The 25,944-nt window shown below is 45.8% G+C and overlaps 1 protein-coding gene across 1 annotated transcript in view; it reads right to left on the minus strand.

Moving 5' to 3' along the window:
- Positions 1-25,944, minus strand: part of LOC126088195 (skin secretory protein xP2-like) — a 118,577-nt gene that overhangs the window by 71,378 nt on the left and 21,255 nt on the right. Inside the window, exon 3 of the mRNA XM_049906321.1 lies at positions 4,328-4,516. Coding sequence (XP_049762278.1) covers positions 4,328-4,516 — 189 coding nt within the window. The remainder of the gene's footprint in view (positions 1-4,327; positions 4,517-25,944) is intronic.

Consider the following 25,944-nt stretch of genomic DNA (forward strand, 5'->3'; position numbering starts at 1 on the left):
GACCTAAGATGTTAAGTCCCATAGTGCTCAGAGCCATTTGAACCATTTTTTTTGACTGCTATTATTTCCCGGTTGTTTCTGTCGTAAGCTAGTCCAGTTCGGATTGCGAGTTCGGGTCTGCCAGTCAGTTACAACGCGTCTGGAGCGCAGTCCGGACGTGCCAGTCGGGGAGTTGCATGCGGCACTAGTGCAGTCGGGTTGGAGCAGTGAGGTCTGCGCCGACATGGCTCACCCGACCATTGCCGCCACGCATCACGTGAGCTGGGTCACGGTCTTGGTGGATCGTCGGTCGGTCGTCCTACCGGATGACGCGTTTTGGCTCGCCCATCGTTCGTGAGTCGGCTGTGTGTGTGTGTGTGTGTGTGTGTGTGTGTGTGTGTGTGTGTGTGCGCGCGTACGTGCATCGACTCACTATATGTCTTCGTGCGTGTGTAGTTACTGTTGGGTATCGTTCACGTCTTCGTGCAAGTGTTTGTCAGGTTTTGTGTGTAGTTGCCGTTATTTCCACTGACGACTATTTTAGATGTTGTCGGCATTCTGAGGGCAGTGCTTCGCCTCCTCGGGCGACGTGTAACTGGTTCTCGGAGCGCTTCTGGGGCCCTTCAGTTACCATCTTGTGTAACTTGGGTTGGTCCTTTCCTAGTGCAGGGATGTCGTTTAGCCAGTGGGCGTTTTTCCTCTGCATGGTTGGGTCCGAGCCAGTATTTCCGCCGTCGTGTGTCTGGAAGTGAGTGGGAGACGCACCAGCAGGGCAGTCGCGACGGAGCAGCAGTCGCGAACGGACCAGCAGGCAGTCGGTCCGTTGGTGCGGACCAGGGAGGAACTAGGTGCGCTGCAGTCGGCTGGGTCCGCTGCCGGTTGCTGCGCAGTGTCGGAGCGTGTGTAGAGCTGTCCGATTGCTACGAGCTTCGTGGGCGCACCGACCCAGGACGTCTAGTTGAGTTGTGTTTTAAGTACCCAAGCCACGTCCATTTACTCTGTGTGGTTCATTTCGGTGGTTTGCTGTAGGGGAGGCTTTCCTGCGAGCAACACAGAGTGTTTGTATTGGTGAAAGTTAGTCACCATGCAGTGGAATTCACTATATTGGTAGACCGTATTTCAAATTCAAGTGTACCAGCGGCATTTTCTGCCTTGTGGTCGTTAATGTAACGGTTACCTGCCCTGGCCACTAACTTAAGTTCAGGCAGCGTCCTTTCCTCACCTGTTGTCGCTGTCCAACATTGTGTGTAATTTTCACAGCTAATACATACTTCGTTGTGGATTATCACGTTCGTAACCTTGGTGTTTGAGTTCTCGTGGACTGACTGATGACAAGCGAGTCGTTGTGTCGGTCGGTCCGTGGCTGGCCCCTGATTGGGTTCCGACGGATCAAGTGTAGATGGGCTCAACACCTGTTTCTCCTAACTGAATGACGGCAGACCGACCTCCCTCGAGGCTTCTGAGTGCCACCGGTGTTTAATTATCGGTTGTCACCTAGTTTAAATTCAAGGTTTATGGTTATTTTTAATTTTCTTAAAATTTTGCAAAATTAATTTTTAAATTTATCTTTTAAGCTTAAACATTGCGGCGTTCCGCCTTTAAAAGATTATGGTAATATGTTTTAAAATTTTTAAACTTAATTGTGGCCTTCAGCCATTGGTATTATGGTTATATATTCTAAAATTTTGAAATTTAATTGTGGCCCTCAACATTTGTATTGCACTTCGCATTTTATTGCTATCTTCATTGGATTTTTATCATGTTGATTTATTAAGATTTCTTGCTTGGAGGCAAGGCAGCCGTGAAGGATTTGCATTCGGTAAAGGTCCACCTATGTGCCGCTTTGGTTGTATACGTTATTATATTACAGTAAATGACAATTAGAAGGAGAAACTGACCTCAGCCTTTGGTCCTTTCCACAATCGTATTACCTGTTCTACCCAACGGGTTTAGTGGGCGTATCGACAACTTAATCTAACTTACACTAACTTACGCTAAGGACAACACACACACACCCATGCCCCAGGGAGGACGCGGACCTCCGACGGGGTGAGCCGCGCGAACCGTGACAAGACGCCTGAGACCGCACGGCTACCCTCGCGGCCGTTGAGTGAACACCGTTGGTCACAGCGTTGTCCTTGGCGAGAGGTAATGCCTGAAATGTTGTATTCTCGGCAAACTCTTTACACTGTGGATCTCGTAATATGCAATTCCCCAACGATTTCCTTACTGGAATGTCCCATGCAACTAGCTTCAACTACCATTCTTGGTTCAAAGTTTGTTAATTTGCACCGCGAAGCCGTATTGGCGTCGGAAACCTTTTCACGTGAATCAACTGAGCACTAATGACAGCTCCGCCAATGTACTGCTCTTTTATACACTACTGGCCTTTAAAATTGCTACACCACGAAGATGACGTGCAACAGACGCGAAATTTAACCGACAGGAAGAAGATGCTGTAATATGCAAATGATTAGCTTTTCAGAGCATTCACACAAGGTTGGCGCAGGTGGCGACACCTACAAATTGCTAACATGAGGAAAGTTTCCAACCGATTTCTCATACACAAACAGCAGTTGACCGGCGTTGCCTGGTGAAACGTTATTGTGATGTCTCGTGTAAGGAGTAGTAGAATGCGTAGAATGCGTACCATCACGTTTCCGACTCTGATAAAGGTCGGATTGTAGCCTATCACGATTGCGGTTTATCGTATCGTGACATTGCTGCTCGCGTTGGTCGAGATCCAATGACTGTTAGCAGAATATGGAATCAGTCGGTTCAGGATGGTAATACGGAACGCCGTGCTGGATCCCAATGGCCTCGTATCACTAGCAGTCGAGATGAGAGGCATCTTATCCGCATGGCTGTAATGGATCCTGTAGCCACGTCTCGATCCCTGAGTCAACAGATGGGGACGTTTGCAAGACAACAACCATCTGCACGAACAGTTCGACGACGTTTGCAGCAGCATGGACTATCAACTCGGAGACCATGGCTGCGGTTACCCTTGACGCTGCAAAACAGACAGGAGCGCCTGCGATGGTGTACTCAACGACGAACCTGGGTGCACGTATGGCAAAACGTCATTTTTTCGTATGAATCCAGGTTCTGTTTACAGCATCATGATGGTCGCATCCGTGTTTGGCGACATCGCGGTGGACGCACATTGGAAGCGTGTATTCGTCGCCGTCATAATGGCGTATCACGCTGCGTGATGGTATGGGGTGCCATTGGTTACACGTCTCGGTCATCTCTTGTTCGCATTGACGGCACTTTGAACAGTGGACGTTACATTTCAGATGTGTTATGACCCGTGGCTCTACCCTTCATTCGATCCCTGCGAAACCCTACATTTCAGCAGGATAATGCACGACCGCATGTTGCAGATCCTGTACGGGCCTTTCTGGATACAAAAAATGTTCGGCAGCTGCCCTGGCCAGCACATTCTCCAGATCTCTCACCAATTGAAAACATCTGATCAATGGTGGCCGACCAACTGGCCTGTCACAATACGCCAGTCACTACTCTTGATGAACTGTGGTATCGTGTTGAATCTGCATGGGCAGCTGTACGTGTACACGCCATCCAAGCTCTGTTTGACTTAATGCCCAGGCGTATGAAGGCCGTTATTACGGCCAGAGGTGGTTGTTCTGGGTACTGATTTATCAGGATCTATGCACCCAAATTGCGTGGAAGTGGAATCACATGTCAGTTCTAGTAGAATATATTTGTCCATTGAATACCAGTTTATCATCTGCATTTCTTCTTGGTGTAGCAAATTTTAACGGCCAGTAGTGTACATTGTGTGCGCGGTACTATCGCCATCTGTATATGTGGATATCAGTAACCCACGACTTTTGTCTGGTTCAAATGGTTCAAATGGCTCTGAGCACTATGGGACTTAACATCAGAGGTCATCAGTCCCCTAGAATTTAGAACTACTGAAACCTAACTAACCTAAAGACGTCATACACCTCCACGTGTGAGACAGGTTTCGAACCTGAGACCGTAGCATTCTCACGGTTCCGACTTTTGGCTAGTCAGTGTGTGCCTGGGAGGAAGATATTCCATGAGATGAAGCTGAGACAGCTAACCTTCGCCATCAGTTTTCAGCTTTGGAGCAACGCGACAGACTACTTAATGCATACAAGGCGCACACGAGATATTCCGGCGTCCAGTATTTTGAGACTGGCTGGCGTACAGGCGATCACAAAAGCTCCCCCATGTGTTACTCCTCGGCTGCGCCGTCGTATATATAGGCGGACTATTTACGTTTTACTCGGTCAGTTTGGGAGTTATTGGGCACGGTTGGCGCCGCCAAATGTTTAATGGACGGGAGAAAAAATACTGTCGGACGGAGGTGGGGCGGGGCGCGGGCTGCAGCGTCGCCGTCGGACGGCCGGCTGCCGCCCGCTGCGCTGCCAAAGGCTGGCTGGCGCGGCGCCCGCGAGCGGAGCCGCCGCCGTGCCAGCAGGCGGCACCGCCGCACCGGAGGCGAGCAGCTGCGGCCGCAGCCGAGGCGGCCCGGCGTTTCATGCTGCGCTCACAGTGGCTCCAGTACCGGTGGATTCCGCCGACGACCGACGACGGCTGGAGACGGCCGATCTTTTCAAACCAGTACGCCGCTACGTGCGCTGTCACACTATAGCCGATCGACCGACGTTCTCGCTCACGAAATAGTGAGCGTGAGGAACTGATGAGTTTCATCCAAGAAAGAGTGAGTTTGTGGCATCCTGAAGATGAAAATATCATAATCGGAACATACACTCCTGGAAATTGAAATAAGAACACCGTGAATTCATTGTCCCAGGAAGGGGAAACTTTAATGACACATTCCTGGGGTCAGATACATCACATGATCACACTGACAGAACCACAGGCACATAGACACAGGCAACAGAGCATGCACAATGTCGGCACTAGTACAGTGTATATCCACCTTTCGCAGCAATGCAGGCTGCTATTCTCCCATGGAGACGATCGTAGAGATGCTGGATGTAGTCCTGTGGAACGGCTTGCCATGCCATTTCCACCTGGCGCCTCAGTTGGACCAGCGTTCGTGCTGGACGTGCACACCGCGTGAGACGACGCTTCATCCAGTCCCAAACATGCTCAATGGGGGACAGATCCGGAGATCTTGCTGGCCGGGTAGTTGACTTACACCTTCTAGTGCACGTTGGGTGGCACGGGATACATGCGGACGTGCATTGTCCTGTTGGAACAGCAAGTTCCCTTGCCGGTCTAGGAATGGTAGAACGATGGGTTCGATGACGGTTTGGATGTACCGTGCACTATTCAGTGTCCCCTCGACGATCACCAGTGGTGTACGGCCAGTGTAGGAGATCGCTCCCCACACCATGATGCCGGGTGTTGGCCCTGTGTGCCTCGGTCGTATGCAGTCCTGATTGTGGCGCTCACCTGCACGGCGCCAAACACGCATACGACCATCATTGGCACCAAGGCAGAAGCGACTCTCATCGCTGAAGACGACACGTCTCCATTCGCCCCTCCATTCACGCCTGTCGCGACACCACTGGAGGCGGGCTGCACGATGTTGGGGCGTGAGCGGAAGACGGCCTAACGGTGTGCGGGACCGTAGCCCAGCTTCATGGAGACGGTTGCGAATGGTCCTCGCCGATACCCCAGGAGCAACAGTGTCCCTAATTTGCTGGGAAGTGGCGGTGCGGTTCCCTACGGCACTGCGTAGGATCCTACGGTCTTGGCGTGCATCCGTGCGTCGCTGCGGTCCGGTCCCAGGTCGACGGGCACGTGCACCTTCCGCCGACCACTGGCGACAACATCGATGTACTGTGGAGACCTCACGCCCCACGTGTTGAGCAATTCGGCGGTACGTCCACCCGGCCTCCCGCATGCCCACTATACGCCCTCGCTCAAAGTCCGTCAACTGCACATACGGTTCACATCCACGCTGTCGCGGCATGCTACCAGTGTTAAAGACTGCGATGGAGCTCCGTATGCCACGGCAAACTGGCTGACACTGACGGCGGCGGTGCACAAATGCTGCGCAGCTAGCGTCATTCGACGGCCAACACCGCGGTTCCTGGTGTGTCCGCTGTGCCGTGCGTGTGATCATTGCTTGTACAGCCCTCTCGCAGTGTCCGGTGTATGGTGGGTCTGACACACCGGTGTCAATGTGTTCTTTTTTCCATTTCCAGGAGTGTAGTTCGGAATCTATGGACTGAAATCACAGGGCCGGCCGGGATGGCTGAGCGGTTCTAGGCGCTACAGTCTGGAACCGCGCGACCGCTTTGCTCGCACTTTCGAATCCTGCCTCGGACATAGATGTGTCTTAGATGTGTCTGATGCCTTCGGTTAGTTAGGTTTAAGTAGTTCTAAGTTCTAGGGGACTGATGAGTTCAGAAGTTAAGTCCCATAGTGCTCAAACCCATCTGAAATCACAGGTTCATTCGAAACCTGAAATAGGCAAAATCTTTGTTGAAAATTTCAGCGTAGAATATAAACTCAAAAAAATAATTTTTCAAATGAAAAGGGTGGCGTATCTTGTATGCTCGTAGCTACTGTACTGGATCTTTTTAGTGGTAGGTTCTCATTGATGATGACGAGTCCCATACTTCTTTACAGAGCGTAGGGGAGCGACGCGGGAGACCCGCGCCGCCTTACTAGGCAAGGTCCTAGTGGAGGTGGTTTGCCATTGCCTTCCTCCGAGGTTGTCATTACTTGTCTACAAATTATTAGTACAGTTTACTGGCGTTTTATGCCAGTAGGGTAGTGATTCTGTTAATGTGAAGTGGTTGCAAACGTGGTGTACCGTACGTATTTCCACTTTTAAGTTATCAATGTATCGTATGCTACACTTCATGCTTTTCTCTCACTCGTGTGCTAAACGACAGACATTGAAGGTTAATTGACGTACGTCTGTACAACTTTAAATAAATACAGCGAAGCCGGCCCGTGTGACCGAGCGGTTCTAGGCGCTTCAGTCTGGAACCGCGCGACCGCTACGGTCGCAGGTTCGAATCCTGCCTCGGACATGGATGTGTGTGATTTCCTTAGGTTACTTAGGTTTAAGTAGTTCTAAGTTCTAGGAGACTGATGACCTCAGATGTTAAGTCCCATAGTACTCAGAGCCATTTGAACGATTTGAAATACAGGGAAACAGAATGTTTACAACTTCCTTTTCAAGGTCAACACAAATTATTTCCAATATCAGAACGTTTCTCTCGTCATCTTATACAAGATCGCCCATTGATAGTGACCGTGCCAAATATCTCATGAAATAAGCATCAAACGAAAAAACTACAAAGAGCGAAGTCGTCTAGATTGAAGGGGGAAACCAGATGGCGCTATGGTTGGCCCTCTAGATGGCGCTGCCATAGGTCAAACGGACATCGACTGCGTTTTTTTTTTAAATAGGGACCCCCATTTTTATTAAATATTCGCGTAGTACGTAAAGAAATATGAATGTTTTAGTTGGACCACTTTTTTTGCTTTGTGATAGATGGCGCTGTAATAGCCACAAACGTATAAGTACGTGGTATCACGTAACATTCCGCCAGTGCGGACGGTATTTGCTTCGTGATACATTACCCGTGTTAAAATGGACCGTTTACCAATTACGGAAATGTCGATATCGTTTGATGTATGGCTATTGTGATCAAAATGCCCAACGGGCGTGTGCTATGTATGCTGCTCCGTATCCTGGACGACATCATCCAAGTGTCCGGATCCTTCGCCGGATAGTTACGTTATTTAAGGAAACAGGAAGTGTTCAGCCACATGTGAAACGTCAACCACGACCTGCAACAAATGATGATGCCCAAGTAGGTGTTTTAGCTGCTGTCGCGGCTAATTCGCACATCAGTAGCAGACAAACTCCGCGAGAATCGTGAATCTCAATAACGTCGGTGTTGAGAATGCTACATCGACATCGATTGCACCCGTACCATATTTCTATGCACCAGGAATTGCATGGCGACGACTTTGAACGTCGTGTACAGTTCTGCTTCTGGGAACAAGAGAAATTACGGCACGATGACAGATTTTTTGCACGCGTTCTATTTAGCGACGAAGCGTCAGTCACCAACGGCGGTAACGTAAACCGGCATAATATGCACTATTGGGCAACGGAAAATCCAAGATGGCTGCGACAAGTGGAACATCAGCGATTTTGGAGGTTAATGTATGGTGCGGCATTATGGGAGGAAGGATTATTGGCCCCCATTTTATCGATGGCAATCTAAATGGCGCAATGTATACTGATTTCCTACGTAATGTCCTACTGATGCTACTACAAGATGTTTCACTGCATGACGGAATGGCGATGTACTTCCATCATGATGAATGTCCGGCACAAAGCTCTCGTGCGGTTGAAGCGGTATTGTATAGCATTTTTCATGACAGATGGATTGGTCGTCGAAGCACCATACCATGGCCCGCACGTTCACTGGATCTGACGTCCCCTGATTTCTTTCTGTGGGGAAAGATGAAGGATATTTGCTATCGTGATCCACCGACAACGCCTTACAACATGCGTCAGCTTCATTACGGAAGGCGAACTACTCGCAGTTGAGAGGAATGTCGTTAGACGTATTGCCAAATGCCTTGAGGTTGACAGACATAATTTTGAGCATTTATTGCATTAATGTGGTATTTACAGGTAATCAAGCTGTAACAGCATGCGTTCTCAGAAATGATAAGTTCGCAAAGGTACATGTATCACGTTGGAATAAACGAAATAAAATGTTCAAACATACCTACGTTCTGTATTTTAATTTAAAAAAAAAACCTACCTGTTACCAACTGTTCGTCTAAAATTCTGATCCATATGTTTGTGACTATTACAGCGCCATCTATCACAAAGCGAAAAAAGTGGTTCAACTAAAACATTGATATTTATTTACGTACTACACGAATATGTAATAAAAATGGGGGTTCCTATTAAAAAAAAACACAGTTGATATCCGTTTGACCTATGGCAGCGCCATCTAGCGGGCCCACCATAGCGCCATCTGGTTTCCCCCTTCAAGCTAGACGAGTTTCGTTCTTTGTAGTTTTTTCGTTTGGCGCTTATTTCGTGAGATATTTGGCCCGGTCACGATCAATGGACCACCCTGTATAGTCGTAAAACTTGTCCGGTTACTCTCATAAATGGGGACAGAGTGTATAGGACTCACCACGTTCATTACGAGACATGCATTCGGTGTCTCTTTAATAGCAGAAGCCGCTACGCAGCTGTCATATCCAAGCACAGAGACGTCGTGGTATCCACCCCACCCTAATAGGTTACAATCTGACCTACTTCAGACATAGAATAGATTCTAACCTAACCTCCTTGACTCTGCGAAAACCTGACGGAGATCGGACGCACTATGACCACACTGTCGGCCAATCTTATCGGTCGACCTCTGGCAACTGTGCCTGACAACCGTTGTCGGGCTACTGCGAACGCAACCTTGCAGGCGCAGGAGACAGAGCTCCGAGAGGGCGTCGCTGCCCGTAGTCGGTGTTTCCAAACAGCACCGTAAACACTTAGTAGACGCATGACAGAGCGATTAGTTATCATCGAGGGTCTCTTTTAAAAATTAATGGTTCGAAGGTTGTAGTCTAACAATTACTCCTAATTTTGGTATCTTACTCTGTCATGCAAACCGTCGGTTATCAGCGCAGGGTGCACTCACAGAGTGCATATAATCTACAGTATTATACAGGGTGATGTAGTTGCCCCTACCGCTGTTGTTTTATGCAACCCGCAATATTATTAAGAAATCACACTAGAGATTCTCATACACTCTCACTCGCCACGCGCAAGCTGTTAGTCATACAGAGAAATGAACATCACATTTTCTGTTGGAATTTTAGTGTAGTTAAGTTTTGTACTTGGGTATGTTTTCGCTGAAGGCCATAGTTTTAAAGTTATTCAAGATAAACGTACAAAAGAGACCTTCGAACGCACCTCCACCCCTACACTCGTGCATCACGTCACGATTTAAAACACGTTGTTCGTGGCACTCCCTCCTACAACGGTGCAAAAATTTCCGTTTGCACGAACTGTTCCCGGTATTCGATCTTTTTTGGTCTATATTGATTAGGCTATTACATCACCATCGTAGCCAGGTATTTATTTAACATTATTAATTTAGTACTATCAATGCGGGTAATGAAAGAAAAGCGAAATCTGTAAACGTTATGCTAAAACTAATTACAGTGGCAGTTCGATCCGAACTTTACCCTTACAAGCACAATATTTTCGTAATCAGAAGGCCTAAGGACTACAATGATGTAATTATTTATTTTAGGCTAATAAAAAGTCTTAGGTAAAATTTACACGAACCTCAGTTTCATAATTTGTAAGTTATAAAGTCAATCAGCAAAAAAAAATAGGTCGAACGTGGAAAATAATTAGTGCAGTCGCAAATTTTTGTACAGTGGTGATCCTGAGTGCCATGAACACCATACTAGAAATCCTGACCGGTATGCCCTGAGCTAGGAAATGGGGGCGCGTTTGTCGGGCTGTTTTCACACTCTTCGTCAATAACTAGAAAACTACGGCCTCTAGCGAGAACGTATCCTAGTACAAAATTTAACTGCATTAGATTTCCTACTAAAAAGTCCCATTCATTTTTATGACGGACTAACAGTTTGGGCGTAGCGAGTGAGAGAATATTGGTCTGGGCCGTGCTTATTTAAAGGCCACATATAACGTTGCAGGTTGCATAAAACAAATTTGGTAGGGGCAGCTGAATCAATCTGTATGAAGACAAGGTGCTATTGAACGTTGTGATCAATAATCTCGAGTTCTTGACCCATTTACATCCAATTTCTACATTATAGTCTATTAAACGTTCAGACGGACATAGCAACAGTGTACAGATTTCTGTGAAAACCAACTACTATAAAGAAAATACTGTGCCGTCTAGTGAAAATGTACGGGTTCGTTTTCTTCTCGTTTTTCTTTTATTTTTGTCTTGGAGTGACATTGGTATTTTCCTATGAAAGACATTACCTTAGATTTACTTTCTGAGATCAAGAAATAGCAGTCAGAGAGAATTGGATTGAGTTAATGAACAGCCTGTCTTCTGTGTTGTTCACAACTGAAAAATCATTAACAAAAATAAGCGTCTGTAGCATTCAGCTATCATCAGTTTTCACCCCATTGGATCAAAACAATTCTTCCAGCCTTTGGAATGCATCGTCTAGATACACGCCATGAAACTAACGTGACAGACACTATTAGAAATAAATAATAATAAACAGCTTTTGTGGTTTTCACAATCAAAGGTGCACATATTAATTGAAACGTTCGTGTTGTATGTTGACAACATTACTGTGTGTACTGTACTCAAATACACATATAATCCATATTATACATTTATAAATCAATGCAGAGATACTGCACAACTGAACACAAAAATATTTCCCGACAGGCGTGCAGTGAACACTTCGACATTCGCAGCGACAGACACCCTGAACTTAAAAGTTGCTTCTTTCCACTTGTAGTTTAATCATAATTCTAGCAGTTACGCACAGTAAGTGTTTCATATTGTACTTCTTACATTTGTATTTAACGTAAGTACTGTGTGAGTGCCTGAATTCCTTCACGCTTTGGGGGTAAAATTTAGTGACTGATCGTCCACAGCGGGCCATAGTTTATAGTTCTGAAGTAACTGCACACGTAAGACTAGACTCATAGAAGGAGAAAACATTTAGCCCATTCGGTGCGTATCTGTAGTATTAGGCGCAATTCGTGCACACTCCTTACTCGTCAGTTGCATGACAGTCCGAAAATCTTTAACGTCACTATTGACAAAATTCGACGAACGATAGCAGCAAAAAGCACACATTTCGAACAAGCGTTCAGTCATAAGAAATAATCTGTTCACTTTTTCGTATGACTAAGCACTATCGATAGATCAGTCTCTCTCTCTCTCTCTCTCTCTCTCTCTCTCTCATAATAGTGCGATAAAATCTTAATAGTACTCTATTGAAACTTGTGAGGGATATGTGTGGCTACGAATCGGACAGAAAGTTATGCCCCTCTCGCGCATTAGTGCCGTGTAACGTACGTAATCAATAAATCACATTTCCATTTATTCTCCGTTGCATCATCTCCATCTATTTCATTGTACCCCTGTCTCCCTATCTTTTTTATTTTCCCTTTGTTTCCACTTTTCCTTTCCAACTCCCTTTCCCTTACATGTCTGTTTCCCCCTTCCCTTTCCACCAGTACACCCTTTACAATATCTCTTTGCTTAGCTTTCTACTCTCTATCTTGTTTTTCATTTTTCGGCGTCTCCCCCTGCTTCCTCTCTCTCCTCCAATTTCCTTCCCTCCCTCCTTCACTCAACTTTCAAATCCCTCCCTAACTCCTCCGAACTACTATATACTCTTTCCTCCCTTCCTTGTCCATTGTCTCTTTTTTTCTCTTTTTTCAATCATTTTCTTTTTTACTCTTGAGTACCAGTCTTCTAAATGTTACTTTGAGCATCATCACAACATACATTCCTGAGGCAGGAAGTACGTTTTCTGTATATAAAGACAAGAATCAACGAAACTGTAAACTGAGGGAGTTTTTTATTCCCGGAGACTATTTTGCAGTGTTCGCCAGCACTAAACAGCGCTTGCGGCCGCAGCGTCACGCGAAGCAGCCGGACATATGCCGGGGGTGGATGGGCTTTGTCCAGAGAACACACAGACCGCGCTATTAGAGTTCCTAATGAGCCGTAATTAGCAGCTACTGGCGCTGCCTGGTCACGCACTGGCCCGGAAGCTCTCGGCCGGCGCCATCTGCCGTACTGCTTCCCGGCCCTCTGGGCGATAAGTCCAATAAAGTGCTAACGTTTGCTGCCAACCTTATCCTTTACGGTCGTCTTAAGACTACGGTAAGGTACTGGAAGACCTGCGCACTACGCAAGCGCACCTGACAAAAGATTACTTACACCCAGGAGATGCGCCGGTTCTAGGCTTGATAATCTCAGTTCGGAGTGACGGAGAGTCTGCAAGTTTCTCCGGATGTGCCATATCCAGCTGTAACCACTCATGGGTGATTAGATCCCATAGGGCTACCAGACTGCGGGGATACTGACAGCCATTTTTCACCCTCTGTTCCAAATTGACCCAGATGTTTTCTATTGGATTACGATCGAGCCAGGATTGTGATCGAGCCAGGAACGTATGCATACTCATGATGAAGTCACAGAAAAAAGGCAACATTTGGTCACTTGGAATGTCGAAATATACCTCATGTTCAAATTCACTGTCGTCTGCATCAATGCGCCAAAGTATGAGAGAAAACCCCAAAACATTACGGAATCACCTGAACTCCATCCTGTCCGCAGCTCGTGGTCTAGTGGCTAGCGTTGCTGCCTCTGGATAATGGGTCCCGGGTTCGATTCCCGGGCGGGTTGGGGTTTTTCTCTGCCCGGGGATTGTGTGTTTGTGTTGTCCTCATCATTTCATCATCATCATTACTATTAGTAACAGTGGCTCAATGTGACTTGGTACGGGCGCTGATGACCGCACAGTTGAGTGCTCCACAAAACACACATCATCATCGTCATCATGAACTCCACCCTCTTGCTGTGATGATTCCATACAACCAACTGACATATCGGCACCACTCCATGAACACAACTTACGGCATCGGTGCTGGTCTAGTACCAATGCTAAGAGGAGAACACGGCAAGTGCTATAACTCGATATCCTAGAAATTTGGCTCAATGCAAGAGGGGTCAAGCGTCTCTTATCCGTAGATACTCGACCAGTTCTAACGAAATGACGGTCAAAGTTTTCAATGTACTTTAAATGCCTTTAAGAGCGCGATCATCTCAGCTGAAGTTGTGGCAAAATGGCTAGCGTCGCATCGTCTCACATTTGCACCCTGTGTTCATCCGCGGCTCGTGGTCTTGCGGTAGCGTTTTCGCTTCCCGCACGAGGTACCGGGTTCGATTTCCTGTGGGGTCAGGGATTTTCTCTGCCTCGAGATGACTGGGTGTTGTGTGTCTTTCATCATCATTTCATTCTCATTCACTCGCAAGTCGCCGTAGTGGCGTTAAAGAACTTGTGCAGCGGCGGCCAAACCGCCCCGCGCACTATGGGACTTAACATCTGAGGTCATCAGTCCCCTAGAACTTAGAACTACTTAAACCTGACTAACCTAAGGACATCACACACATCCATGCCCGAGCCAGGATTCGAACCTGCGACCGTAGCGGTCGCGCGGTTCCAGACTGAAGCGCCTAGAACCGCTCGGCCACATTGGCCGGCGCCCCGCGAGGGGTCTCCCGGCCACCAATGCCATACGCTCATTACATTACCCCGTGTTCGAGACCCGATTGTTGTTTTTTTAATTTCTATTATTTTTTCATTTGTCTGTCAATGGCCGTAGACGAATGTTTCTTATCAAGTTTGGGGATACAAGAGCGTTATATTAATTGTAGAATTACAACTGGGTTTCACGTTTATTATATCATATAGGAGTATGTGTGTATGGTATTTTCAGGGGTTACAATTTTTTAAATTCTCATATTCTTGTATTTCATTCTGATATGAATTCTTAAATTTTATTGTTACGTTTATTCTTCAGGAAGAATATATTCGATTGGATGATACTGATCGCAGAAACATGCGAAATATAGAAAGTCCTAATACCACTCGGAGAACGTCAAGGCATTCCTTTATATGAATTTTACTAGTGAAAGAAACGTCCTTAACACTGCTGAAGGCTTCAGGCGTTGGCAGTAATTTCACCGCAAACCTCGCATAGCGGATCACTTTATCGGAAACTGGCCCACCCAGCTGATTATGAATTAAAACACATTGCAGGAATCTCACCGAAAACAATTTCAAATAATTTTGACATTTATTTATTTACTTTTTTCGTTTTGCTTTTAATTCATTCACCAGGCATACAGTTATCAGACGAGTAAGAACAACGTTATTTTAATAGACGTAGGAAAACATTCACGTATTAGTCTACGGACATGAGCAGATAAATGAAAAGCAAAAATAAAAATAATAACCAAGTTTCTACGCTAGCCACTCCCTGAAACGGTCGAGTATCTACTGATAATCCGAGATACGTGTTCGCCTCCTTTTCCACTGAGTGAAGTTTGTGGAAAATCGGGTTATGGCATTTCCCGTGTTCTTTTAGTAAGCCTCGTACAGCGCTTCAGCCAGCCAATGTGCTTGCAGATTAAAAGAAATGATATTTGGCCCGGTGAGCTAATTAGACCGTCGTAGTTGACTCTTTGACTGTAAAATTTATTAGTTTATATCAGCCAGTTTTCGTGTAACGCCAGGTGAAAGTAAGTAAGTAGTATGTTTTGTGCAAAAGACAAAAACCTTCAAGTCGAATTGGGCATGAGTAATTTCCGACGTCTTCATCAACTTGTATATGTAGATATCCAGTTCATTCAGCTGCAGCTATAAAACAATGAATTTTCAAATTCTGACAACCTATACAAAATCTTTTCTTTCCACCAAATTCCCAGGAGCTTAGAGTTAAATAATGGAAACTCGATGGGGGTCTCTCCTTAACTTCAAATAATAAATGGTTGTGTCTGGCTATTGTACACAACGAAAACAACGTCATAGTGAGAACACCAACTTAGGGACACAACTGGTTATATTTGTTATTTGTAGGTCGCCTAACCGTGGAAAAGTTGTAGGACAATTAAGGGATCTTGAATTCTAAGTCAAGTCTGAGAATAACAGATTTTCATTTGCTCTTTATGGTGCACACAATTCACATTAAATTGACGGAGAGCAAAATTGTCTAAAATATCAATACAAATTATGCAAATTGACGTTGATATGGGGGGGGGGAGGGGTATCAAATTACATGGAAGACAGTAAGGAGCACACACAGCAAGATATTCTAATCTATGCATCTCGCGAATGCAGAGTTAATGGGAGGAAAGAGATCGGTAATTATAATGAAATAGGCAACACAAGTAGAACCAGTAGGCTGTGAGCTGCTCCGACATGGGTCGGCTACCGCGGTTGCGACACTTAGAATTCCCCAGATATCAACGAGGAAGCGCCAGTCAGCACCAGATGGTGACTGGGAGATGAATAGCCCAGTAAGCTAGTTCACAACGCTCAACCGCCCTGTTATCGAAGAACTCCTCCTGGAGCGGATGACTCAATGCTGTTGCCAATATGACAAACGAAAATATCGCTTTTTATACGTAAAGACGGGGGAACATAACAGAAAATTTCCACTCTATGCGTTCAAACCCACCTTAACAAACAGGAAGTTGGTACGGCATATAGCAGTGCCCCACTTTGTACCAAGCATGGCGGGGGCGCAGCTCATTTGATTGAACACACCAAAAAGCAACTGTCTTTCCCATGCTGTTCGGGTGGTGCCACATAATCCCGTCCTTTGCTGCCCCTACAGAAAAGATAAAAATGGGCTTAGAAATTCTTTGTGGACGGCAGTGGCACCACGGCAATCTCTCTCCCCAACGAAGACATGCCCCGGCTCTAGCCAACAAAAGCACGGAACAGGCCGCAGCGTCACCTCCAAACAGCTCAACAGCCAGGGGATGAGTGTCTCTCCAGATGAGACCCACTGACAAACGGGAACTAGAGATCCCAGAGGACGTACACCTTCCCAGCGAGAAAGAAATGTATCTTTCCTCTCAAGTAAACATTCCCAGCACTCTCAGTTAAATAATCGCGAAATAGTGACAGAAAAATGAAACAGTATCACATAACAATATGTGACAGTCATGTCACAAAATGTACACTCCTGGAAATTGAAATAAGAACACCGTGAATTCATTGTCCCAGGAAGGGGAAACTTTATTGACACATTCCTGGGGTCAGATACATCACATGATCACACTGACAGAACCACAGGCACATAGACACAGGCAACAGAGCACGCACAATGTCGGCACTAGTACAGTGTATATCCACCTTTCGCAGCAATGCAGGCTGCTATTCTCCCATGGAGACGATCGTAGAGATGCTGGATGTAGTCCTGTGGAACGGCTTGCCATGCCATTTCCACCTGGCGCCTCAGTTGGACCAGCGTTCGTGCTGGATGTGCAGACCGCGTGAGACGACGCTTCATCCAGTCCCAAACATGCTCAATGGGGGACAGATCCGGAGATCTTGCTGGCCAAGGTAGTTGACTTACACCTTCTAGAGCACGTTGGGTGGCACGGGATACATGCGGACGTGCATTGTTCTGTTGGAACAGCAAGTTCCCTTGCCGGTCTAGGAATGGTAGAACGATGGGTTCGATGACGGTTTGGATGTACCGTGCACTATTCAGTGTCCCCTCGACGATCACCAGTGGTGTACGGCCAGTGTAAGAGATCGCTCCCCACACCATGATGCCGGGTGTTGGCCCTGTGTGCCTCGGTCGTATGCAGTCCTGATTGTGGCGCTCACATGCACGGCGCCAAACACGCATACGACCATCATTGGCACCAAGGCAGAAGCGACTCTCATCGCTGAAGACGACACGTCTCCATTCGTCCCTCCATTCACGCCTGTCGCGACACCACTGGAGGCGGGCTGCACGATGTTGGGGCGTGAGCGGAAGACGGCCTAACGGTGTGCGGGACCGTAGCCCAGCTTCATGGAGACGGTTGCGAATGGTCCTCGCCGATACCCCAGGAGCAACAGTGTCCCTAATTTGCTGGGAAGTGGCGGTGCGGTCCCCTACGGCACTGCGTAGGATCCTACGGTCTTGGCGTGCATCCGTGCGTCGCTGCGGTCCGGTCCCAGGTCGACGGGCACGTGCACCTTCCGCCGACCACTGGCGACAACATCGATGTACTGTGGAGACCTCACGCCCCACGTGTTGAGCAATTCGGCGGTACGTCCACCCGGCCTCCCGCATGCCCACTATATGCCCTCGCTCAAAGTCCGTCAACTGCACATACGGTTCACGTCCACGCTGTCGCGGCATGCTACCAGTGTTAAAGACTGCGATGGGGCTCCGTATGCCACGGCAAACTGGCTGACACTGACGGCGGCGGTGCACAAATGCTGCGCAGCTAGCGCCATTCGACGGCCAACACCGCGATTCCTGGTGTGTCCGCTGTGCCGTGCGTGTGATCATTGCTTGTACAGCCCTCTCGCAGTGTCCGGAGCAAGTATGGTGGGTCTGACACACCGGTGTCAATGTGTTCTTTTTTCCATTTCCAGGAGTGTATATACCAGATGTGCATTTAATGGTATTTTTCTCTTGTTGTGAAATCCGAGCATTCAATACGTGGATTCCACAACTGCATGAAATTAATTTGCAAATTACTACTCTATGTAGATTTAGAATGCTGATATTAACTGAGAGCGAGGAAAGGTATTCCGGTTATTTGTAAAATGTATTAACTTCGATAAAATTTAATTAATACACGTAATACGCTGAAAATTATGCAATGCTACGGACCAGAAAGATTTCACTTGAGTTGTGTACTGGGTTCGATATTAGCCACATATCTATTCTAGATACTCCTTGACAGTCCTTATAGGAGCGCATAGCTTTCCCTTAAATGGCGATCTGTTTTCATCACTGAGAGTGAGTACGTAGGTGGAATCATTGGCTGTCTCAGCCAGTTATCCCATGGTGTCATTGATATTGTGACACATATGACAAAAAGGAAAGTAGTACAAATGGACTAAATCCCTGTCGGACCATCTTAATGTGTTTTCATTCTGTCTGTTAATTACTTTAGCCAACTAGTTCCCCAGAAAAGGGTGAGTTGGGATTTTATGTCGACGCAACAATAAACACTGACTCTTTCTTCCTTTCTATTTAGAAGTACCGTAGCTGGAATAGAGGAATCACAGTGTCGGTGTTCGTAAGATATCGTTTCATTCTTCTGTCACTATTTCGTGGTTTTTTTATTACAGTTGAACTTCCAGTATGCTTGAGTACATTAAATTTGTCTGCTGGTCCTACTTATCTCAGAAAACTATTATGAAACCTTGCTAGAGTACTGGTGACAGACGAAGTGATTCAAGTTAGAGAGAAAAAAAAATGTTCAAATGTGTGTGAAATCTTATGGGACTCAACTGCTAAGGTCATCAGTCTCTAAGCTTACACTCTACTTAACCTAAATTATCCTAAGGACAAACACACACATCCATGCCCGAGGGAGGACTCGAACCTCCGCCGGGACCAGCCGCACAGTCCAAGTTCTCCTCGTTGCATGCAGAGCTATGGCATTATTTCAGTAGTGACGATTGGCACAACATGGTACCATGTAACTACAGCTAGCTACGTAACGTGAGTAGTATCCGTACAAGGCTGATCTTAAACTATCAAAGGTTTTGATAAAACTTCTGTAAAGCTTAGGAGCATGATCCAAGTTTTAAAAAAAATCTCCGTCCCAGATTTTATAAACTGTTTTTCACAAAAGAGCCTTGACAAAGATCTTTTACTGTGTAATGTGGGCCCAGGCACGACTATGCTCAGATATAGACCACAGTCTACAAAATTTTCGAAGTGGACTTCAACACATCTTAAAAGTGAACTTCCCTATCTCTGTTACGGCGGCTTCCAAACATCCTTACGAGCCTTCGTAGTCACGTGGTGGAGTTTCTGCCTTTTTCAAGTGGGGATTGCGCATTCGGCTCACGTGTCAGATATTCGCTTGGGTTATTTACCTGTGCTGTTAGTATACATCTCTAGCGTATACATTATTACAGTTTTCGAAACCTATTCTGTCTTCGAATTTCTTGTGACGCGTGCAGTACAAGTGAAAACTAAGGATATCAATTGTGATAAGCGGATACAATATTCATAGGTTTAGAGAGCCTTTGCCTCAGCTGAAAGACAATCTGTACAAAGCAAACCTAAGAGATTCAACCTAAGTTACTGTGTTGTAGGTTATATACATGAGTGAAACAGATAATAAGGATATCAGAATTGCGCCGCGCGGAGTGGCCGCGTGGTTTGAGGCGCCATGTCACGGATTGCGCGGCCCCTCCCGCCGGCGGTTCGAGTCCGCCCTCGGGCATGGGTGGGTGTCTTGTTCTTAGCATAAGTTAGTTTAAGTAGTGTGCAAGTCTAGGGACCGATGACCTCAGCAGTTTGGTCCCTTAGGAATTCACACACATCTGAACATTTCAGAATTGAAGGACATAACAGCAACTCGAAGAATTAACAGCTGAAAGTTTTCGCGACATGTCGCTGTAGAAATACCTTGCCGCGTTACTAACCGCAGGGTAAACTGGCACGGTACGCGTGACATTATGGGAAACATACATATTCTGTCCTCCTGTCTTCTGGGGAAGTGCTGGTGTGTCGTATTCTGCGTTGTTATACAGGGTGGTTAGAAACAGTCTGTTGCAGGGGAGGTTATGCGTAGAAATAATTGTTAAGAAAAAAATCGACACGGTGTGCCGTTTCCGAGCTATTTAGCATTGAAATTGGTCATTTATGCCGTTGCGTGCGTAAATTCAAGCACTTGCGCGCGTTAAAATGCGGTAATAGACCGCCATCTGTGGGTTCGTGAGTTACCACTTGTTGAAATGCTCGTTACCAGCTAAAATGCGCCTTTTTCGGAAATGATAATTTTTTTAGTTAGGTGTGCAACAGATCCGTTTGCTCTGTTTGAGGAAATTTGCGCGTGCATCGACCTCATTGGCTAACTTCAAAGCTAAGCAACTCGGAAACGGCGCAACGTCTCAAGTTTTTTCTTCAAAGTTATTTCTCAGCACAATCTCTCGTGCAATACCATTACAAGCTTTTCAGAGCGTTTTTGACCCCCATGTATAGACATCGTACCAAATAGATTTATGTAGTTCTCACTTATGTTTTGTGGTCACAAACTGTTGCTCTATATTTTGAAATATTCAAAAGTTTCTTAACTAACATTGCCAAGAACCATTTTATGCTCGATGCTCCATTGTGAAATGAAATTGTAAAATATGGAATAAACTTGTAATGGACTTCATCAAGTCTGCCCGTAGAAACTTCCCCGCAAATTAAAATTGTTTGACAGTCCAGGTACTCCAACCTAAATGAATGTTTCTCTATTGGAGGCTATCGTTAAGTCATTTCTCCGGGATATCTTTTTTTTCAGAAGTACTTGTCCAGCATGGTGCACATAAGTACTTCTGTGAAGTTTGTAAAATGGGAGGGGGTTACCGAGTGAAGTGGGGTTATGATGGCGGAAAATGAGTTGTGCCCAGTGATCTCAGCCTGTAAGAGCATTGCTGGCAAAGTTGCGGATTCAAGTCCCAGTTCGGTATGTGATTTAAATCTGCTAGGAAATCGCAGTTGCCCTAAATTCCAAGAATCCACGTTATTTGACATTAATTTTCGAGTCAACTGTCTGGGAAATGCAGATCAAGTTGCAAGGCTTTGCCGTAGTAAGGGAATCTGAGACGTTCGCTTCGATAGCAAAACTCGAACAAAGCGACGGCCTGTGGAAAAATTACCGTGGGGCACGAAAGGTTAACTTACTGTTGCCACGGCTAACGCTCCCTCATAGCCGTCTACTCTCTTCGTTATCGGTAAGGTTGGGAAGACATGTAAGTTGTCAGAATCTTAGAAGATTACGACATGCCTTGAAGTGGATTGCATGTTTACCAGAAATTGTGATAGAACTTAACAAAATATTGGAAATTGTATACAAATATGTCACTTTTTCTTTAAGAGAACTAAGTTGGAATCAGTACAACATAAAACATATAACTGGAATTGAATATTTGTGTGCTGTTGACAACTGATTTTTAACACCGCAACCACTGAACAACAGCTACGAAGAAAATCATAACATGTAAAGCTTACCTGTCCTACATTCATTTTATTAATACCTGCAAAGGCGGACGTTCAGTGTCTAGGTAAATTTGATATTATTTAAAAATGCTTATTGCATCGAAGAAATCACAATTATTTCACTGTACCGGCAGTTTCGGTGCCCACAGCATCTTCAGATCATATTACTAGGGACTAGGGATATAAATAAATTGTTACATGTCCAAACACATGCGGCGTCATAAATGAAACCAACAGTAAGTGAACTAATATTGACTTTTGACTGCTGAATAAATTTTTTAAATAGGTTGTACCTACGTGAGGTTATTTTACACATAGGATCAACCAGAAAACTACCGGAAAATTTCAGAGGTTGTTCAGGCATATTTTCTGAGCATTTTTGTGTAAAGATATGGGGTCCAGTAGCTCGTTACAGAATAATAATCTATTTGTAATTTATTTGACTTTTGTTGCTGGAATTGTCTTTGTTTCACTGAAAATATTGTCACAACAGTGCAGAAGCCTGTAATACTCTACCACCGAAACGTAGGAACACGTAAAGATCTGGTTAGCGAACTGCGCCTATGTGCAAATACAAACTACTCTGATCGCCGCCGCTGCGGGAATTGCTTTGCATTGTTGTGCCGCTCTCCCGTTGCATTCATAGATCCCACACACGAGGTGCATATCAGTTAACACCTCATGAGTTATTTGCATGCCACTGTGTATACTGTTAATGTAAAACAAACATTGCCGGAAAGCAAAACCAAGAGAGGGCCGAACTATACTAAGTGCAAGATTGATGGCAAAGAGTTAAATAGACGTTACTCCTGTCAATAGCAAGTACTTCTACTCTGTTTCCACTAAGTGTCATTTGTTATTCATTCTAATAGCTGTAGTTTGGCCGATGATTTAAACGTGGATCAGCACCATGAACGTCATGAACCCAAACGCTCATTTAAAAGTAATTTTCGCTTTGCACTGTTAGTGCGAACATTTGTAAATTTAAGTATTTCGTATTCCTGAAGTCAAACACTCCCTCTAAAGCTTATCACTTGTGCTATACGTCCATAGTGTTTTGGAGAAAGCCCTTGCGGTCTTTCACTAGTCATTTGTTTTGCATTCTAAGTGTATGCTTCAGAATTCATACTGGTTTAGTACGGTGTTCACGAAAGCGGCAGTAACACCTCTTCGTAATTTGCAACTTTATAATGTAGTATGACTGTTTCTTCTGTTGATTTACAGTAAATTAAAATTTTATTTAATTGTAATTTGCGCTATACGTGCGTGTATTTGGTAATCTAAAAATCAGCTTCACTGAACTGAAGTATTTAATTTGGCTTCTTATTTGTTGGATGTTCATGTATCACTGTTGTGTTTCAGGGGTCTGTGTACGATTTGTAATTCGTTTGCTATGTAAATCTAATATAGAACATATTCTAAGTCGAGCAGCTGCCAGGGTTCCAAAAGTAAAGCTCTTCTTAGTAATTGAAAAATTTAAGTTCTACTGCAGCATTCTGCTCTATTTGGTTCGGATATTTTTCTTTAAAATATTTTTATTAACTTTCTGCTCTGTTTGCTTCACAGATGTGTACAGTTTGTTTCTGTTTTAATCGTTTGATTTTATAATTTTGTTTTAGTATTGTATTGTATCGTGTGGAACTGGGGACCTAGAAGTGATGGAGAAGCTTTGTCCCCACTGTAGCTGACAGTAGCACATAACCCTACAACAGGCTACAGCAGTCCTCTCATCCCACCCCGACACCCCACACCAAACCCAGGGCTAACCCCCCCCCTCACCCCCCCCCCCCCAGCTGCAACTGGAGCAGAAATAAGGCCGAAAACATGCTTTCCCTGGCATTTAGGCTGCCCTGCTCAACAATCGTGTTGTTTGGTTTGGGAAGAGTATTGTCCTGCCAAGTTAACCTGTTTTTCAGAGCAGCCTAGATGTCACTGGCAAGAAAACGTTTTCCAGGTCCCTATACATAGGCTGCCCTGCATGGCAGGTGTGTTGTGTTGGAGTAGCATCGGCCTGCTTTATAGACCTGCTTAACATGGCGACCTGTATGTCAGGGCTGCCCTGCTCAACAATCGTGTTGTTTGGTTTGGGAAGAGTATTGTCCTGCCAAGTTAACCTGTTTTTCAGAGCAGCCTAGATGTCACTGGCAAGAAAACGTTTTCCAGGTCCCTATACATAGGCTGCCCTGCATGGCAGGTGTGTTGTGTTGGAGTAGCATCGGCCTGCTTTATAGACCTGCTTAACATGGCGACCTGTATGTCAGGGCTGCCCTGCTCAACAATCGTGTTGTTTGGTTTGGGAAGAGTATTGTCCTGCCAAGTTAACCTGTTTTTCAGAGCAGCCTAGATGTCACTGGCAAGAAAACGTTTTCCAGGTCCCTATACATAGGCTGCCCTGCATGGCAGGTGTGTTGTGTTGGAGTAGCATCGGCCTGCTTTATAGACCTGCTTAACATGGCGACCTGTATGTCAGGGGCAAATAAATGATTTTCAAGCCCCTGATGTGTGGTGTGATCTGCACAGCAGGAATGTCGTGGGAGTAATATTGGCCTGCTTTGTTGAACTGTATTGTAGGGGCTACACATATCGATGAGCAAGGCTGGGGACAGGTTGAGACAGATAGAGGAGGAGATGGACAGTGTGAGAGGGTGGGGAGGGAGAGGTGCATAAGGTAGGTGAAAGGTGTAACGGTGTAGTGGGGTAGTGGGCAGGTGGAAAAGGAAGATAGAGAGTTGGAAAGAGAGTGGGAAGGCATAGGTGGACAGTGGGAGGGGAGAAGAATTTATAATCAGAGAGAGGGGATGGAGGATATGGACAAAGAGAGGGGGAGAGGGAGATGAAGAGACAGAGTAGGGAGAAGGAGACAGGCACAGACATAGGTGGAGGGATGTGGTGGACAGTCGAAAGTAAGAAGTGGCACGAGAAAGGGAAGGAAGGGGTATGTTCAAGACAAGCATAAAACACATATGTGTCTGAAGACGCGGGGAAAAGGCTACTGAAAAATTAAAAAAATATGTTATTAAATTCAAATGTTTTGGAAAGCAGCTCCATCTTGTAGAAGAGCCACCAACTTTCTTTCCGTGGTCAGTCCATTTTTCGCGCAAGCAGCGTGAGCTCCGCCATCGCAGCAGGTATGGGGCGTAGTATGGCCTAGTCAACACAGGGAAAGTACTCCACAGTCAGCATACGATACACCAGCATCTCTCGAACAATATTTAAAGAAACCAGTTAGTGATAAATTCACTGAGTTCGTTTAAAAGTATTTGTGGAGCTTTGTTTTTGTGTGTACTGTGTTGTCCCTACAAAGAAATCCTCGGTCCAGCCAAAAGATTCGTTTATTACCGAAAATGGGAGTTCATCGAATAATGATAGATCTTAAGTTGGGGTTTAAACGACTGTCGTGTGTCGATGACAGCGGTGTCCCAAATAAAATCACGACATTGCCGATGTCAACATCACAGCTACTTGCGAGGCAGCTAATTCTCCTCGTTGCGTTTCCGAGAACAAATTTCATCAGGATTTTGCGCGCTGACCAGGCCGCACGGAGAATGTGTGTCGGGCGTTGCGCTGACAGCTGTGAAGGAGCGGGCGCCGGGCGGCGTGCGTGCTCCGTACATCTGTCATTCCAGTCTGCAGAGGTTAAAAACATTGCAGCGCGCCCGGCCTGTAATTTAATAATTAAACGTCGGCGTGGCGTGGCGTGGCAAAGTAGAGCGCAAAAGCACGATCGCGGAACAAAATTGAAATGAGCCGGCGGCAGCTGGGCACGGAGTGATTAATTAAATCTCTCTCTCTCTCTGTGTGTGCCCGGGCCGCGCCACGGCCGTGGATTATCACGTCGCCCGCCGCCGGACACCGCAGCCCGGCCTATTAGTCCCGCTATAATTGTTGTTGAATCGCCACTCCGCGCAAACGAGCTGTGATCTGATGTTTAAAAGCTGGTAAGCTGGCCAAATAGCAAGAGCGTTCGCCGGCCGCTGCACCTCTTTCATTTGCACAGGTCTTCAGCGTCTGGACCAAATGGGGTTCCCACAAGAGACAAAGTAGATGTGGCAGTTAACATTTCTATCACCCCCCCGTCCACACTCACAAGTACTGAGACACGTGGACAGATGTTCATTTAACAACTGGGCTGATCTTGATGCACTCAAAGAGCACTTCTTGCGAATTCACACTGGAGCATTGCTTCTGAAGAAGCTGACCTAGCAGTCGCACAGCGCATTATAGAGTATTCCTTAAGA

The sequence above is a fragment of the Schistocerca cancellata genome, chromosome 6 (assembly GCF_023864275.1).
Source record: "Schistocerca cancellata isolate TAMUIC-IGC-003103 chromosome 6, iqSchCanc2.1, whole genome shotgun sequence".
NCBI lineage: Eukaryota > Metazoa > Arthropoda > Insecta > Orthoptera > Acrididae > Schistocerca > Schistocerca cancellata.